Source organism: Urocitellus parryii, chromosome 11, assembly GCF_045843805.1.
Source record: "Urocitellus parryii isolate mUroPar1 chromosome 11, mUroPar1.hap1, whole genome shotgun sequence".
NCBI lineage: Eukaryota > Metazoa > Chordata > Mammalia > Rodentia > Sciuridae > Urocitellus > Urocitellus parryii.
This window is the reverse complement of record NC_135541.1, coordinates 68673639-68692134: the sequence shown is the minus strand read 5'-3', so window position 1 is coordinate 68692134 and position 18496 is coordinate 68673639. Positions and strand designations below refer to the sequence as shown.

At 33.1% G+C, this 18496-nt stretch overlaps 1 protein-coding gene across 2 annotated transcripts in view; it reads right to left on the bottom strand.

Moving 5' to 3' along the window:
* Positions 1 to 18496, bottom strand: part of Pkn2 (protein kinase N2) — a 116623-nt gene that overhangs the window by 15065 nt on the left and 83062 nt on the right. For both annotated transcript variants that reach the window (XM_026403322.2, XM_026403323.2), the window contains exons 9-16: positions 10321 to 10464; positions 9925 to 10000; positions 9390 to 9564; positions 6758 to 6884; positions 5818 to 5945; positions 5647 to 5722; positions 5478 to 5569; positions 295 to 471 (exon numbers count right to left, since the gene is read on the bottom strand). In XM_026403322.2, coding sequence (XP_026259107.2) covers positions 295 to 471; positions 5478 to 5569; positions 5647 to 5722; positions 5818 to 5945; positions 6758 to 6884; positions 9390 to 9564; positions 9925 to 10000; positions 10321 to 10464 — 995 coding nt within the window. The remainder of the gene's footprint in view (positions 1 to 294; positions 472 to 5477; positions 5570 to 5646; positions 5723 to 5817; positions 5946 to 6757; positions 6885 to 9389; positions 9565 to 9924; positions 10001 to 10320; positions 10465 to 18496) is intronic.

The following is an 18496-nucleotide window of genomic DNA, read 5'->3' as shown; positions in this document are numbered from 1 at the left end:
AATTTGTCTTTAAAATCATGGTCCAGATTTTTTCCCTAGGGAGAAAAATCTAATAGCAAAAAAGAAACAAATTCATTTACTAAAATGAACCTAAACTGCATGTCTAAATTATCAAGTGTGATTTAGGAAATCATGACATTTTCAACATGGACAATACAATAAACAAATGCAAAAATTATCTGGCAAAAAGATAAGGAATTCAAATATTTCTTATAAGAATCTATTCAGAGAGCTTTCTTTCCAGCAAGAAACCAGTCATGGAAAAACTAAGACAAATGTCTAAAGCATACTCACACAGCTCTTGGTTCAGAAAAGACATCAGTGTGAATGTGCATCATTAGGTCCCCACCGGCAGCATATTCCATTACAAAGCAAACATGCTCTTTGGTTTGGAAACATGCAAAAAGATTCACCAAAAAGGGATGCCTTACACTATTCACAGTTTCAAAAATTCTTTTTTCACACATCAGGCTGTAAAAGAAAACATTTGAAAATAAATAGTCTTAGAAATATTCTAGTTGGAAATAACATTTAAAAAAAAGTACTAAGCCTTAAAATAAGCAAATTTTTAACATCTTAACTTTAACATCATAAAATGTATATTGTTATATATGCTATGAAAGCTATTCTTCTAGATATACACATAACTTTTGTGAAAACTAAAATATGGTTAACATGATATGACTGTAATGTTTACACTGATGGTATCAGAATAATATCCATATGGCTACTGATTCTATTTTTTTTTTTAAGAGAGAAGAGAAAGAGAGAGAGAAGGAGAGAGGATTTTTAAAAAATATTTATTTTTCAGATTTCGGTGGACACAACATCTTCATTTTTATTTTTTATGGTGCTGAGGATCAAACCCAGCGCTCCGTGCATACCAGGCGATTGCGCTACCGCTTGAGCCACATCCCCAGCCCACTGATTCTATTTTTTAAAAAGGCTCAATTAGGGGCTAATTATGAGAATTCATGAGGAATAGGTCAGAGAATTTAGTAAACTGAAACATATTTTTTAAAATTTTAGGTTTGTAACCAAGGCAATTTCAAAAGCAGTATTTATAATTCATAAGACATGTTATTCAAATTTTTATCACATAAAATAGAGTTGAAAGATATACATATGCTGCATAAAAATTTAAGCTAGAAGACCAAATGGAAAGTAAATAAGCTACATGGAGAACTCTACAATACGCTTCAAGGAAGTTTCATGAGAACAATGTAATTTTTCCATTATACTACAGAAAAATCTATAGCAATCAAACACACTGTGAGAATTAAGTCTTTTTTTCTCTCTTTTTTTTTTTTTTTAAATGGTACTGGGGATTGAACTTCAGGGCACTCTACCACTGAACTATATTGAAGCTTTTTTATATAGAGATAGGGTCTTTTTTCTTTTTTTGGGCGGAGTGGTAATAGTGGTGGTGGTAGTGGTTGGTACCAGGGACTGAACTTGGGCACTCAATCACTGAGCCACATCCCCAGTCCTGTTTTGTATTTTATTTAGAGACAGGATCTCACTGAACTGCTTAGCACCTGCAGTTGCTGAGGCTGAGGCTCCTTACTTAGCCTCCCAAGTCACTGGGATTACAGGCATGATCACCATGCCAAGCTGAGACAGGGTCCTGTTAAGTTTCTGAAGCTGGCCTCTAACTTACTACCTCAGCTGGTATTATAGGCATGTGCCAATGTGCCCGGCCAAAGACAAGTTATTAAAAAGAACAATGGTGGGTTGGAGTTGTACCTCAATGGTAGAGCACTTGCCTAGCACATGTGGGGCACTTGGTTTGATGCTCAGCACCACATTAAAATAAATAAAGGTATTGTACCCATATATAACTAAATACATTCTAAAAAAAGAACAATGGTCAAAACTATTGATATAAAATAATAATTTTGCCTCAATAACAAAAAATTCTTCCTTCTTCTGAAATATTTGGTAAATCAATTTGATTTATAACTCAAAGTAGAAGAAAACTAGGTCTAAAGTTATTAAAGTAAAATTTAAATTGATTTTTGGTACCTGATCAAATAAAGATCAAGATATATACTTTATTAGCAATTAGATTATGAAAGTATGTTTCTAATATAATAAAAAAGGTACTTTTTCTGTTTCTATTTGTGAAACTGGAACCAAAAACTGATATTCATGTATGTTTTTTATAAGCTTTGTTTTAATGCTTTTATTTTTAAATTAAAAAAAAAAGCCAAACTAAATTCCTGATTTTAGAAGGAAATATATAGTACCACTCTCCTCCTTGTTGAGTCTTTTAAGAAAGGATTAATTTTTTAACAAATGAACAACAACAACAACAAAAATGAATTATATCTCATTTAGGAGGTCTAGTATTCTTAATGCTATGGTAATATGGATTCTACTGGAACATGAAGAAAACATCTGATAATTGTTTTAGATACTGACACTAAATGCAGCTATTATGATAAAATGTTTAAACTCCATTTAATACTATCACACTCTAGATGAACTCCTAACCTTTGACTCCATGAATTCTATGTTACATTTATACATACTCAGAAAGCTACAGTGTTATTGTTTTTAAGTTTAAGGCCTATGTCTACATAACATTTTTTTTTTTTAATTTGGGAAAGTTTCTAAATGTTACTACCATGTAAGGCTAAATTCACTAAAAAAAAAAAAAAAAAAAAAAAAAAAATTAAAGTTATAAGCTTTGATTTTTGTCATCACTTAAATTTACCGAAAAATGTCCTAAAACTGTGATGGGCAAGATCTAGAAGATCAATTCTAAACCATCAGCCTTATTAAGTCAACCTAAATTTTGAGTAAATGAAAAAACAAATCCAATGAAATTAGTAAGAGTTTTATTACATGAGAAGCACAGGCTCTTTTTGTGTGTGTGTGTGTGTGTTTTTTTTTTTTTTTTTTTTTTTGGTACCAGGGATTGAACTCAAGGGTACTCAACCACTGAGCCACACATCCCCAGTCCTATTTTGTATTTTATTTAGAGACAGGGTCTCACTGAGTTGCTTAGGGCCTTGCAGTAGCTGAGGCTGATGTTGAACTTGTGATTCTCTTGCCTCAGCCTTCCTAGCCTCTGGGATTACAGGTGTGCACCACTGAGCCCAGCAAGCACAGGCTCTTCATTGTCTATGTTTTTATATTTATGAGTAAATCATAATTAATTATGAGTGATTTCATAGGTGACTCAACTAATTCACTAATTCTCAATTGGATGATCATTATGTTACACCTGTGCTGAACATGTGAGAGGCATAGAAGACTGAGAATCATTGATTGGATTATTGCTGAGAGTGACTTTAAAGCATTTAAAGGAATCCTCTGACAATGACTGACAATAGTGACAAGGACTAGATAGATGCCATAGGAAAATCAAATAGAATTAGACACTGTAAAGATCCCAGTTGTCACAATACTTTTAATTTTAGGCATTTACATCACACTCAAAAAAAGCTATTGTAGCTGGGCTTGGTGGTGCATACCAGTAATCCCATGGACTCAGAAGCCTGAGGAAGGAGGATCATAAGACTGAGGCTAGCCTTAGCATCTCAGTGAGACCCTGTCTCAAAATAAAAAATAAAAAGGGCTGGGAGTATAGCTCAGTGGTTAAACATTCCTGGGTTCAATCCCCAGTACCAAAACTAAAACCAAAACCAAACCTAAAAGCTATTTACACAAAAATCTTTATCCTGTCCCAACACTACTAAATTGTGTATTCTCCTTAAAGTCTATACAATAATCCAACCTTATTCAAAGCTTTAAACTTAATATCTTTCATCTCTCATAGAACACAAATTCAATTTCCTTTATAAAATCCTACCTAAAATATGTTAAAAAAATTTAAAAATAAAACCTTATCTAAATCCATCAGTATTCCATGATGTCCTCCATTTTATGAGTTGCTGTTGTCTCTATTGCTTATTTTGAACTCAAACATATCGAGCCTCTTTAATTTACAAAATTTATCTGTACTTGTTTTCTGAAGTGACTAGTTTAATTCTATCCATTCTGGTGTACTTCCTTTGGAGTTCAACACATTATCAGATATGCTACAAACTTGAATACATATTTTAGTTAGTGGAAAACCACATCATTATTTATAATAAGGCTAAGGTTTTAGGATTATGTTTTCCTACAAAGACTTGGTTCAAAGTAATAACAATATAGCAAAAATCTACATAAACCACCAGGATTAAGTAGTATAGGTTAAGTACCCATTATCTGAAATACTTGGGAGTGGCGTTTAGATTTTGGAATATTTGAATATTTGCAAATACCTAATGAAGTATCTTGGAGATGGGACCCATGTCTAACAAAAAATTTATTGCGTTTTTCCAATCATGGTGGGATATATTGATAAACCAGTAACTCAGGAGGCTGAGGAAGGAGGATTCCAAGTTTTTTAGCATGACCTTGTCTAAAAATAAAAAATAAAAAGGGCTAGAGTTGTGGCTTGGTAGTATAGCATCCTGAGGTTCAATCCCCATTACAAGAAAAAAAAAATTTATTTGTTTCATAAGAAAAAGGTATCTCTGTCTCTTGTGTGTTTATTTTGTGCAGCCCAGTTCCTCTGGAGTGACCCTGAGTGTTTTAGTCACGAGGAACACGACAGCAATTACCATTCTATTCTAGGAAAGAAAAACATTTGACTCTTCTGTTATTTTTCAAGTATAAACAGCATATCAAAGATTTGTTTTAATCATCTGCTTATACAACATAAAAACACAGATCTAAAGAAAGCATTTATTTGGATGTAACTGAGGAGAATGAGAGAGTAAAAAAATAAACAGGTATAACGTAAAAAGAAAAGCTTATTTTTTTCATAAAGAAAACATTGCAAGTGTTTAAGACCTGTCCTAATTCTAAGAACTGCTTATATGATGGGAAAAACATTAAAAGTAGCAATTTAATTCAGTAAGGCAAATGTTATAAAAAATACATATTTTTTAAATATATGGGGGCTGGCTTAGGCTCAAAAATGTTCAGTGAAATCCTCTGGAGTCAAATCATTACTAAGGAAAAACAATCAAGACTAGAAAAGACATCCTTGTTAACTCATAGTTCAGGGTTCTTTTCATTATATAGGACTCTTTTCCAATAAAATCATTAGATGCTCTCTACTAGTGACAGAAAAAATACTACTAAATGTCAAATGAAAGCCTCTGTGATAAATGTCATTTTTACACAATAATATTCCATATTCAATTAAGAGAATCATTTAAAGTATATTCTTTAACCTAATTATAATTTTTATCCTCAAAGTCCTTGCATTTTAAGAAATGTATATAAAAAGATATCTGGGCTAGAATTGGAATTCAGTGGTAGAGTGATTGTCTAGCACATGTGAGGCACTGGGTTGGATCCTCAGTAGCACATAAAAATAAATAAATAAATAAATAAAGGTCTTGTGTCCATTTACAACTATAAAATATAAAATACAACTTTCAGGAAAACAATTTCATTTTTTAAAAACTAACCTGTCTACTTCGTCTCGAGCTACAATGTCTCCCTTCTTTAAGGCTTTTATAGCAAACATCTCATTTGTGTGTTTATATTCTGCCAAAAGCACCTGAAATGAGATTAAAATAATTATTTCCCATTTTAGTTCTTAATTTTATAGGTATCCACGAACCTTCAAATGCTTACCTTCCCAAAATGTCCTCTTCCCAAGACAGCACAACATCTGAAATCTTGTAGATTAAACTGAAACCTTTGCTCAGATCTGAAAATAGTAATTTCAATTAAATACAAGGCAATAAAATATGATATCAATATGTAGCAGCAAAACACTACATATACACTGTATATGTTCTTTACCTTCTATCCTCAAGTTCTCGACCACTATATCCTAGGCTTGAGTCTTGAATATCAGGCTCATAGTCAGACTGGGATTTGGGAAGAATTCTATTCCTGTCATTCTCAATATCAAAAATTGTTTCTGAGTCCTATAAGATATTAAATACTTGTTAAACCATGAAAATAATAAAACAAAACACAACTTATTTATCCAGCAGCTTGGGAGGCTAAGGCAAGAGGATTACAAGTTCAAAGCCAGCCTCAGCAACTTAGTGAGAACTTGCCTCAAAATAAAAAATAAAAAAGGGCTGGCCTAGTGTTTAAGCACCCTGGGTTTAATCCCCCATATAAAAATAAAAAGCAACAATAAAAAAAACCCCTGATTTATTAGGTAATCATAAAGTTGAACAAAAATATTCCAACAGTCAATACAAGTACTAGAGATGAAAAATTTAGCTGGTTATTCTTTATTTTTTGGTGGGGGGTGGAGGGGAGGGAGAGTGAAGGGTAGGGGAGAGGGGGTATGGCGGGTGGGGTTGGGGGTGTTGGGGAAAAAACCTAAGGCCTCATGCAAGCCAGGTAAGTGCTCTACCATTGAGCCACATCCCTAGCATTAATTTTATAATAATACGTATATAGCATATTATTAACCAAGTTAGAAGATAAACAGCATTTCAGGCAATATGACAACAAATATCAACCATGCTTCTATGCTCCTTTTTAGCTAAAGAAACCTATTCTATCTTTTTTAGCTTAATAGCTAATGACAATGGCATGCCAACACTAATAATTTTGTAATTTTTTGTCAACTTAATCTAATTTAATTGAAAACAGTCCATTCATAAGAACTATAAATAGTTCACAGATAAACTTTAAATTGAAATTTCACTTATTCACTACGATACTTTTACTATGGATTCATGTGGCAAAAAAGAATTATACAAAGTCTTAAATGTCTTGCCTGTTCAGGTGTATCCAAAACTCTTAATTCAGAAGATTCATCTATTTCTCCAAGGGAAGAAGCTCTTGGTGGGGCTGGAGGAGGTTCCGGCTCAAGATCAAAGTCCAATTTGGTTACTGTAGAATCACTTACAAAAGATAAAGCAATTCACCAAAATAGTAATCAAAAGTATTTACTAATTTATTAAATAAAAGCAATTGAACATTTTAAAAGTAATCAGAGCACTTGTTTAAAAAACTATCATTTGAGATGGCAAGATGGTGGAGTAGAGGAAGGAGGCATTTCTCATTTGTTTTGCTTTTTACAATTTGAATGACAGGAATAAGGTATCATAATGAGTCTATGCCTTTGGGGAATGGAATAAGGAGGTTCAGAGGAAGCCACTCGATCATAGCTCTCCAAAAGTAAATCAAAACAGTAATTCAGCACCAGCAAATGGAGCCTACAATGCTGAAAAGAGCGGAAAAACTCTTTCACTTGAAACAGGTGATCTGAATGCTGGGATCAGTAGCCTGACTGACATTGGGGTATTCAATTCACAACAAATCTGGTGAGCCGGAAGACATCTCTTCCAAGCTTAGAAAGACCTGGAAGATAGGATGACACATTCTATTCTCCTATCTCCAGTACATGAAAGTTTCACTACCGTCTTGGATGGATAGTTCTGATCACAACCCCATCCCCTGCAACCCCACAGGCATCCAAGAAAGTTCACCCTTTGGTGAATACAGATGCCACTAATAAGTTCAACCACTTTGGGTCAGAGCTGAAAATAAACTGCACGATAACTGAAACCCCAGAAAGAAAACACCCTACTTAAAAATTGTGACCAAGAACAACAGATTAGTGAGCTGCTGAAGAACATTATTAATAAGCTTTTTTTTTTTTTTTTAAGATTTCTTAGCATAAGGCTTTTGTTCTGAAGTGCCTGTAATTACTAGGGATTAGTATCTCCTCTCAATGTGGTATTAGAGACTGGACATAGTAGCAAGTTAGAACTGGGTCAAGAGAAAGCAGCTCACTAAAAACTACTTTATATAAAAGTAGAAGAGAGAATCATCCCAGAAGATGAACAAAAATACTAATAATATGGAAAAAAATCAAGGGAACAAGCCACCCCAAATAGGCCACAACACAAGTGACCCCATGGACATCACCTTGGAGGAAATGCCAGAAAAAGAATTTAGGAAATTGATGATTAAAATAATTGATAAACTAAAAGAAGATATAAGAATTAACTGAGAGAGAATATATAGGAAGTAAAAGAACATTTCAATAAAGAGAGATTCTGAAAAAGAACCAAACAGAAGTACTGGAAATGAAAGATTCAATAATCAAATTAAAAATTCAGTTGAAAGCATCACCAATAGATTAGAGCACTGTGAAGACAGAATCTCAGGCCTCAAAGACCAAGTATAAAATCTTGAAAATAAAGTTGACAACAAAGAAAAAAATGGTAAGAGACCATGATCAGATTAGTCAAGAAATCAGGGATAATATTAAGAGACCTAACCTAAGAACCACTGGTATACATAAAGGAACTGAAATACAAACTAAAGGAATGTACAACATTTTCAATGAAATTATAATTAGAAGCGGGGCATGGTGATGCATGCCTATAATCCCAGTGGCTTGGGAGGCTTAGGCAAGAGGATTACAAATTGAAAGCTAGCCTTAGCAAAATCGAGGTGCTAAGCAACTCAGTGAGACCCTGTATCTAAATAAATACAAAATAGGATTGGGAATGTGGCTTAGTAGCTGAGTGCCTCTGAATTTAATCCCTGGTACCACGCCCCCAAAAAATATCAGAAAAATTTCCAAATTTCAATCATGAGATGGAAATGCTAATTCAAGAAGTATTTACAGCTCCTGCTAAATAAAATCAAAAAAGGTCCTTATCAAGATACATTATAAATAAGATTCTTAATATACAAAATAAGAACAGAATTCTCAAAGCAACAAGAGAAAAACAGTCACATTTAGAGGTAAACCAATTAGAATTTTACTGAGTTTTCAGTCAAGACCCTAAACAAGGAGGGATTATAGTAATATATATTAAGTCCTGAAGATTCTGAGTTCCAGTCAAGATTGCTATATCCAGCAAAACTATCCTTCAGAATTGAAGCTGAAATAAAAAATGGTCTATGGCAAGTAGAAACCAAAAATTTATAACTACTAAACCACAATCAAACACTGAATATTTCATACAGAAGAAATGAAAAATAAATATCAGTGCCACTGCTTTGCTGTGCAATGCTCTTCCACCATAATGTTCTGCTTCACTATGGGCCCAGAACAATGAAGTTGGCTATCTATGCACTGATACCTCTGAGACAGTAGGCAAATAATTTTTTCCTTTGGTCACAGTGTTGAAAATCTGACTAAAACAAAGAGGGTACTAGGGCCTGAGATGAAGCAAATTGTATCCAGTGCATGCATAATTATGTCAAAATGAACCCCACTGTTATACATGTGCTAATAAAAATAAATAAATACCTACGATAAAAGAAAAAAATAAATAAAAATACTACTTGGAAAAAACTGAGGTTCTCAATAACCACTGTAATCAATATGTTCAAATGTCCCAATAACTATTTTGTGTAAGATATGCTTAAAAATCTTAGACACATACCTAGCTGGAGGTGCTAGCTCAGGAATACGCACATCAACCACTGGCACTGTTGCATGCACTGGAGTTTGAGGGCTGAAGGTGCCAGAATGATTTACTGTAGGAATAGCTCTTCTTACTAGCCTTCCCCATGTGGCAATATTAATATTCATTTGAGGAGCTCGGAGAAATGTTTTGCCTGTAGATATTGTGAATAAAGAAAACAGAACGAGTAATTTCTTTATATATTACCAAAAGCCATAATTAAAAAATTTACATTCATCAGTTTATAATTAATGAAGAACAAAATTTGTTATAAAAGATTATTTTTAACTATTTGCTATGAAATATTAGTGCAAAATAGCATAAGATAGTTTAAAAAATAAATAGGTAAGAAATTGTTATGCATATGTAGTTACAGCTGGGTGATAGTAAACTAAAATGTTCTGTAATAAAATTCTAGAAATAAATGCATAACTAAAAAGAAACTACATATGGATATTACTTTTAAGATTTAATAAAACACGAGAACATTTTATATTTGATTCTTAGTAATTACCTTGCTGTTTTGAAAAAATTTTCTTTTGTCTTTGGAGTTTTGGTCTTCTTTCAATTACTGGATTAAAAAAGGTAACCTGCAGTGATGAAAATTCAAGGTGACATGAAAATAGCACTGAATTTATGGTTCATGAAATCCACTAAACTCATAGCATTTTAAGCTTAAGGGAATCTTAGCTATAATTTTGTCCAATCCTCTCATTTTCTAGATGAGAAAACAGATATAGAGAGGATAAATGATTTTTCTCAAGGTCACATACCTATTCAGTGGCAGAGCTGAGTCAAGACTTCAAGTCATCTTAGTCTTTCAGCCTAACACTCTTTCCAATTCTACATCATGTTACCTATACATAATTTCAATTGTAGTTATACACAGTTAATAAAATACATTTATTACCTCTGCAAATAAAGTACCCTGTGGTTCCAAATATAGACACATGCCATGCCGCTGGTTGTCTAAAAAATCTTCTAACCTCAGAAATTTTACAGCACACAGAGATCGCCAATCACGCCAATAAACTGAAATTTCCAGTTCACGTGACTAGGATAATTAAAAAAATAAATAAATAAACAGAAAAGACATCATTGGGCACACACTTGATTAAAATATCACAAAAAATATGAGATACAAATACAATAAACAAAGGTAACACAAAGATAACACTATTTTAAATAAAATTCTATAATGTTTCTTAATTGTATATTCTTTTAATAAATTAATATATTTTAATTTAAAAGCACAAACTCAAGAAGACATTCTCTGGGTAAGGTATTTCCAAAGTACACTTAAAGAATGCATATGGGAACCACTAGTACAGATGAATGCCCACAGAAGTCTTCCCATTTAAAGTTTCAATCTTTCTTATTTCCCTTCTTCATATGTATCACTTGCTATGCTACTGTGAAAAGACCCCAGTACTTGCCTCACAGAATCCATGTCAAACCTTATTTCTTTCCCACTGTTGAGCAAGGGAATGATCTGCAAATAGCATTTATTCTACACTTACAATATGCCACACACTGTGGCAAGCACTTTAAGAGTATTAATATTAGATCATTTAATCTTCAAAAAAAAAAAAAATCCAGCTGGTAGCAAGGCTAGTAAGTGCAGCAGCCTGAGTAGGTAGGGAAGAAAGGGGATATTCAGCTTATGCTTTCTGCCTTAAAAAGTTTATGTATTATAACATTTTAAAAAAGAACACCAAAGTAGTAAGAACTTTAATACTGAAAACATAGGAACCAGTTAAATGTAACATATCCTTAGGAAAGAATACATGATAATCATCAAAAACAATGCTTCGGGAGGAAACATATTTAAGGTTTTTACAACCTATTACTAAATGCAAACACAGAATGTAGTTTATAAATTGGAGTCAAGTCATAAACTGACCTCTACATATCTTATAATCTCTATACATTTTAATTATAACGAAGTACTAGACTCTTCCATTATTTTCTCAGGATTATGCAGACCATCCAGAAAGAGAGAAAAATACTTTTCTCTTTAGGGTCTACAAAGTAATAAATTACTTCTTTTATATGACAAATTTCAATTTATGAAGCTATGCATAAGTTTCTGGTATACATAATAAAAATTCTTTCCTTAAGTTATAAAACTAGTTGATACAAATGAATACATAAACACTTATAAAAATGCAACATGATAAAAATCTGTCATAACACAATGCTTCAGAAAGACTCATAGCCGATCAGGAAAAGACTCAGAACAACTTATCAATGGCATGTGATCCCAGGGCTTCCTATCTCAATTCTTCCCTCTGACTCATAATTAATATGGAAGAGGATGCTTATCATGAAAGGGAAAGAATGAGAAGAATAATTATTACTTTAGGATTAACAAATAGTATAGAGAATAGATGTGATACTAATGCTATCACACTGCATTCAAGTTATAAGCTTAATTATTTTGGTAACAGTTGTTTTGTGAAATATGATGGTAGAACAACTATATCAGGAACTGGTAATTTAGATTACTTATTTTTAGACTAGGAGAAGAGAGAGGATTACTTTCTCCTATCTTCTTCCTTAGGGAAGAAAACTTGTTATGGACAGGCAGATGCAAGTGGCACAGAAGCTGGGGATGGCATCAGTATTTTTTAGATTCTCATACTTTCACACTGCTACATTTCTGAAATTATGCTTTACATAATGGATGAAAGTGGATTCTCTCACCTCATTTGTTATTTATTCTAGTCATTCTGGTAAACTTAACACATTGATTCATCTCTTTCCTCAGGCTTGTTATTCCATGCTTCAAATGGAAATATATTACAGATTTAGGATGGGATAGACTTTAAGCTAGATTTCCTAGAGCTCTATAATGAGAAATTAGGTATAAACCTCTTTACTTTTTATTGCTTTGCATTGTTCCCTGTCAAAATCACTCTTAAGAACATAAGAGGGGGGATGGCTGTGATCTAGAGATTTTTATTTCAGTACTGCATAATCTATATCATGAATCCTCAATCCTTTTTAACCCCTGATATCAAGTCCAGTTTGGGTAAATTAGCCTGGGAATAGAATTGAAGTAGCTACTACTGTTTAGAATTTAACATGCAAGTTTGACTGCTGCTTTGGTAGAAATTTCCTAGATAAAGGAGATCTGGTCTATAAGGCAAGGGCATGCTCATATATAACTGAAAACTACAGGAATAATGAAATTCTAGATGGAAGAAATCTACTATCCCCCAGCCAAAAAAAAAAAAAAAAGCTGAGTGGTACGATTTGAGTTAGGTTAACTAATTGGCAGTACTGGCAGACCATGAATGCCTGTGTTTCATCTTGCTGTATTTGAATCTACGATCAATGAGAAAAGTGTATGAGAGAAATAAGAAATCTGTGTGGCTTATCTCTCTAAGGCCTGAATATAAACAGAAAAAGGTAAGGGACATTGAATCAGCTTTACCCATAGTGAAGGAAGGAAAGCAAAAAATTAAAAAAATGTGTGGCAGTTAAAAAAAAGTAACAGCAGCCAAACAAAACAAAGAACAAACAAAAACTCCCCAAATGATGCAAACAGTATACATTTAGCACAAAGAAGGCTGATGTTTCTAAATGGTTGTTGAAAAGCTCTGGGTATCAGCCAGTGAATACTTTCATTTTTTAAAGGATACACTGACATCTATCGGACACCATGGGAACCACCAGCTCAAGGTAATTCATAGTTTCACCATTAGAATACTACATACATGCCTTTTGATGACATCATATCTATGCTAAGCTAGGTTTTCACAATAATAAAAAGCAACTTCATATGAAAAATCTGTGGAAGAGGAAATGAAGAACCATTTGATTCAAGGCTTTAAGAAATAATACAGTGTACAACAGGTATACATCCCATTTGTTAATTTCAGTTATATAAGAATGAAATAAGACTCTTTTCTCTCAATACTTTTTTTCCAAAATCTATTGGGGTTAATTATCTAGTGTATAAACACTACTTATTAACTACTTCTTAATAAATGGAGTATTGGGTATTTCTTTTGTTCTAGAGACATACTGTGAAAAAAATTACTAGAATATCAAGAACACTGAACTGAGAAAGTTTGAGAACTTTAATAAAAGGAGAGTAAGCCTCCACTACTGAAAAGAGGCAAAACATGAACTTTCTGTTGCTACAATAGTGAAAATTACTCAAAGCTTAGGAAATTCAAGAGCTGAGGAATGATGATGTTTTCACGAAGATACACATGGCAGATGTCATATTTATTAGTGTTCAATAGGCTTCTGTGGACAACACAGCCTTGGGAAATATATCAGTTAAGATCCCAGCAACAAGCAGATTGCATAGTGAAAGGATTTAACTAAAGAGGGTTTTACAAACTGGCTGCTTTCAGAGGTGTGATGAAAGTTAAGGAATTAACAAAGAACAAAAATTGAAAGACTAGCAGTAGTCCAACCCTAGCCTAAACATGTAAAAGCAATATTACAAAAATCCACTGAGACTGACTGGATCTTGGAAAAGAAACTCTCCAGCAGGAGGTGTAGCCACAGATACCCTGCTGTGAAAAACAGCAAAGTAGGGATGAAGGAAGAGAAACAAAAATCCTGATTGCCCTTTCCTTTTGCCCACTAATCTCTCACTGTCTTTCATCTTAAATCAGAGCCCAGTAAATTTCAAAGTCACACACTAATCTATAGAAGTACAGAATAGGATGGGGTAGAAAAAAAAACCTGGAATCCACTAGAGACAAACAGAAAACAACTACCTGAGGAAACAGTAATATGTTTTCAAGTTCAGGAGTCCAGTGAGGGAGACTCTTGAGCTGAAATGTATGTGAAACCTTAGAGCCTTTTGGGAGGATGAGAAATACAGAGAGAGGAGCAGGATAGATAAAATGAAGAATATAAGGATGTGATCTCTGCTTGAAGTCACCTGTGATGTGGATAATTCTACTCCCTTTGTAGTGCAAAAGACAAGTAAATAATTATGATAGAAATTATTAAGTGCTGAGTGTACATAGTCACTTAACGTGTCAATATCTGCTAAAGTTACATAGTTTCCCTTTTATTCGACTCATTATACACTTTTCTTTTTCCATGACTTTATACACATAGTTCCAAACTTTATCTTATTCTTGAACCAAAATCTATACTGTTACCTATGATTTTCCCACTAGTTTTTCCTCATACCAGTCCAAATTCTCTTTTCATGAAGATTAAATTAAACATTTGCCTCTATAACAATTACATTCTTGATTAAATCCAATCCACATCTCCCACCCATTGCTGAGTTTTAAAATTAGCTACCTTATTAACCCTTTAAGGTACTTGTATTCTCAAATCTGAAAATTTGTGACTGTCATCAATTCTGGAAAATTCAGCCATTACTGCTTCAGACAGCCTTTGTCCTCTACTCCATCCTTCTGGAACTCCATTTAATTCTTACTCTATCTTAATTCTTATTCCTGTGTCTCAGACTTTCCTTCAAAATTTTTCTCTCTTTGTGTTGTACTCTAGGCAACTTCTTTAGCTATCTTCCAAACTAACTCTTCTTTTGTTTAGCCTATCCTCTTAGTTTTCAATATCAAATGTTAACATTACCTATTCTTAAAAGTTCTATTTGGATGTTCTTCCCCATAGCATCAAAAATTTATCAACTATTGGTCAATCATGCTTTACTTTTAACCCCTCCTTTTCTTTTCTTTTATTTCCCCCCTGGTGCTAGGGACTGAACACAGGGCCTCATGCATACTAGGCAAGCACTCTGCCTCTGAGCTACTTTCCCAGCCCTCCTGCATTATTTTGAAGCAAATTCCAGATATCATTTTATTTGATTCATTTTAATCCCTGCCTACTCTTATTGGCTTATCATTCATTCTTTGCTTATGTTTTAAAATTCTTTTGTTCTTTCTTTAAAGATTTAACTTTATATTCTCCATATAACAATTCCATTATGTTTCTGCATATTCATTGGTGGGTTTATCCTCATGTACTTTTATTTTATAAATTTTCATATTTACATGACATTAGAGTATATTTTGGTATATTTATACAAACATGGAGTATACCTTATTCTGATTAGGATCGAAGTCTTGTGGTTGTACATGATGTGAAGATTCACTTAGGTGTATTCAGAAATAAGCAAATCCCTCCAAACCAAAGGTTGAATGTTCTCTCTGATATGTGGATGCTAATATACAATGTCAGGGGAGGAGGTAAAGAATAGAAGTTTAATGAATCAGACAGTGGAATGAGTCTACCCTCAGAACTTTTAAATTCAGGATGAAAGTTCATGTTGGATAGAATTCATCCCTAAGCTTCTAAAACATATTTAATAGGTTTTAATTTTGCCTCAAATTAATTTTTTAAAACCTAATCTGAGCTGAAGTTTCTTTAGAGTAGTATTACTTCTAATTCTTTTCTATTTCTCACATTATTAAATGGAGGTCTTCAGTATTAAAGGTCAGAGAGGCATAAAAAGCATTTTAAAATGCTTATACTGTATTTAAGAACAATTATTTTCTAGCAACAGGTGAGGCATGAAAATTTAAACCAGATTCAGTTATGAGGAAGAGGGTGAGACTGGGTAAGGAAGAAGGCATTTTCATGTAAACATGAAACATGTCTTTGTCCCTCAGATTCTGCTATGTGTGTTTATTTGGGAATCTACTTGGGAATCACTGTATCAATCAGAATGTCATATTCCTCAGGTATGTTGATATAAAAAATACAGGTTAAAGAAAAAGGCTAAGTTTAAAATTAATCTTGCATAAATTATTTCCATTCATTCCATTAATACTTAGTGATTATCTAAATTAAGTATCTTCTGTGATAGGTACAAAGATAAGCAACATATATTCCTGTTTTCAAGTGGTTCATAGTTTTATTGGAAAGGTGGAAATGTAAATAAACATGAGTAATAAAATGATTTTTGTAAGGGAAGAGTACAAGGAAGATTGAAAAAGATGAGACTCAAATTGGGCTTTAAGAGATGAGTCACAAGACTGAAGGCAGAGAGGACACAATGATCAGAGGAAAAAGAATGTACAAAGGTTAAAGAAGTAGACAGTATATTTTAGAGAGGATATAGTTTCATGTAGTTAAGCCTAGAATATGGGAAATAAGGATAAAAAGACAGGTAGAGCAAGATCATGAAGGGCTTTGTATGACAACAAAATAATTTGATCTTTAACTTGGAAACTACAGGCTAGCACTAAAGGGTAAAACATGAAGGGGTAAAGGTCAATCATCTCAGGAAGTACAGTAGAGCCCTAGGATCATATTATCTTATGCCTACAGATGAAATAAATTTTTGTAGAACAAATAGTTCAAATCTCAGCTCCATATCATTGATCGTTTTAGAACTTTAGACAAGTTACTTTTACCTTTCTGGTCCTCAGTTTGCTTACCTGTAAAATATGCACAATAATATGCTATCTGTTGTCTAGGGTTGTGTGAGAACTAAAACTTAACAGAAGCCCAGCACTAAGTTTTTATTATTTTTCTTACTGTAATACACAATTAAAAAAATATACCCAGGCAGAAGGATGAGAAACAGACAAGTTAGTAAGCTATAATGAAGAAAACAGACTTTTATTTTAGACAGACTAGGCTTTAGTGTCAAGATACTTGCTCTCTCACTTTCTAGCTGTGTGGCCTGAGAAAAATTAGAAGTCTTGACGTCAGTAATCCCTAGAACAGCTAAAATAATTATAAAAATATATCTCATAAGATTACTGAAAGGATTAAACGACAAACTATATATAATGTGCCTTATTTAGAACCTATTACAGCAACAGAAGCTCCAATGTAGTATGCGAACATGATTAACTTTTTCAAGAATCTTGTTTGTGAGAAGCCGATCAATAGAGCTACAAGGAAACAATAAAATAAAATAAAATAATGGAAGGAATGCAAACATGTAATAATAATCAAAGATAAGAGGAAATGAGGTTAAGATATATGGGTCACAGCAGGTATAATTGATGGAAGAAGGTTTCAAGATATTACAAAGAATGGGAATTAGAAGACAATTTAGATCACAGACTCTAATAGGAATGAGACAGACTTCTTTCCCTGAAACCAAGATGATGATGCAGAAAATTTAGTGAAAGGTAGGAGGAATATGAAGTCTAATGGGCTTAATCTAAAACAGAAGTAAAGGAGTATGAGATGGGGGAAACAAAAATTACTGGTAAGAGTTGGATTTGAAATGTACAATTAACTTTTAGAGTAAGCCTTACTGAGGGTGGAAACTAAAATACACACTGTAAGTATTACTAACTTCAGCAGCACTTAGCATATGAAAGCAGAAAAGCTACATGGCAGGAATAATTTGCTGTTTTGGGTTTACACAGCAGGTATGGTATAAAGACAAGGTCGAAGGATGTTGTGGGGGCATCAGCAAGGAAACAGTTCTGAATAACACTGATTTTAGGGTGCACGGAAAAGGAAATGAAGTTTGGAAGGAACTAATAACAAAAAATATCTAGAATATTAAGGAAATGAAAATATGTGATTAAATAGTTAGCTTTATGGTAATAAAACAAAGCCGGGAGTAATAAGAGCTATCATTTACTACTCAACTATCATGTACAAGTATTATTTTACTTGTTTTATGCAGTTATCTCATTTAGAAGAACAAGAGATTTGGTAGTGAAAGTTTGGAATACTGAATTTAAGATTTCAACAATTTATTATATATTTTATAGAAAACTAGACAGGAGTTTGAACGATTCCCAGCACAATGAAATGATAAATGTTTAAAGAGATGGAAATGCTAATTAACCTAATCATTCTATATTACATAATATGTATAATTAAAATAATTTTGAATGAAAACAACAGATTTAAGTTGTATAGAAAAATTTATTGCTAAAATAACCCAGGAATAAAAGTACAATGGAGCTGAGTTACAAGAAATTTGAAATAAGGGTGTGTTGAATGGGTTGTGTGTTTTAAGTCCCTCCTAACAATGGCAAATGTTAGAGCAAAGGAAAAAACAAAGTCATCCTTAATGAATTTAGCAGAATGCCTGATGGTCAAGAAATGATAAAAACAAAGAACAACAAAAAGATCCAGACACAGAGGTGCGCACCTGTAACCCCAGC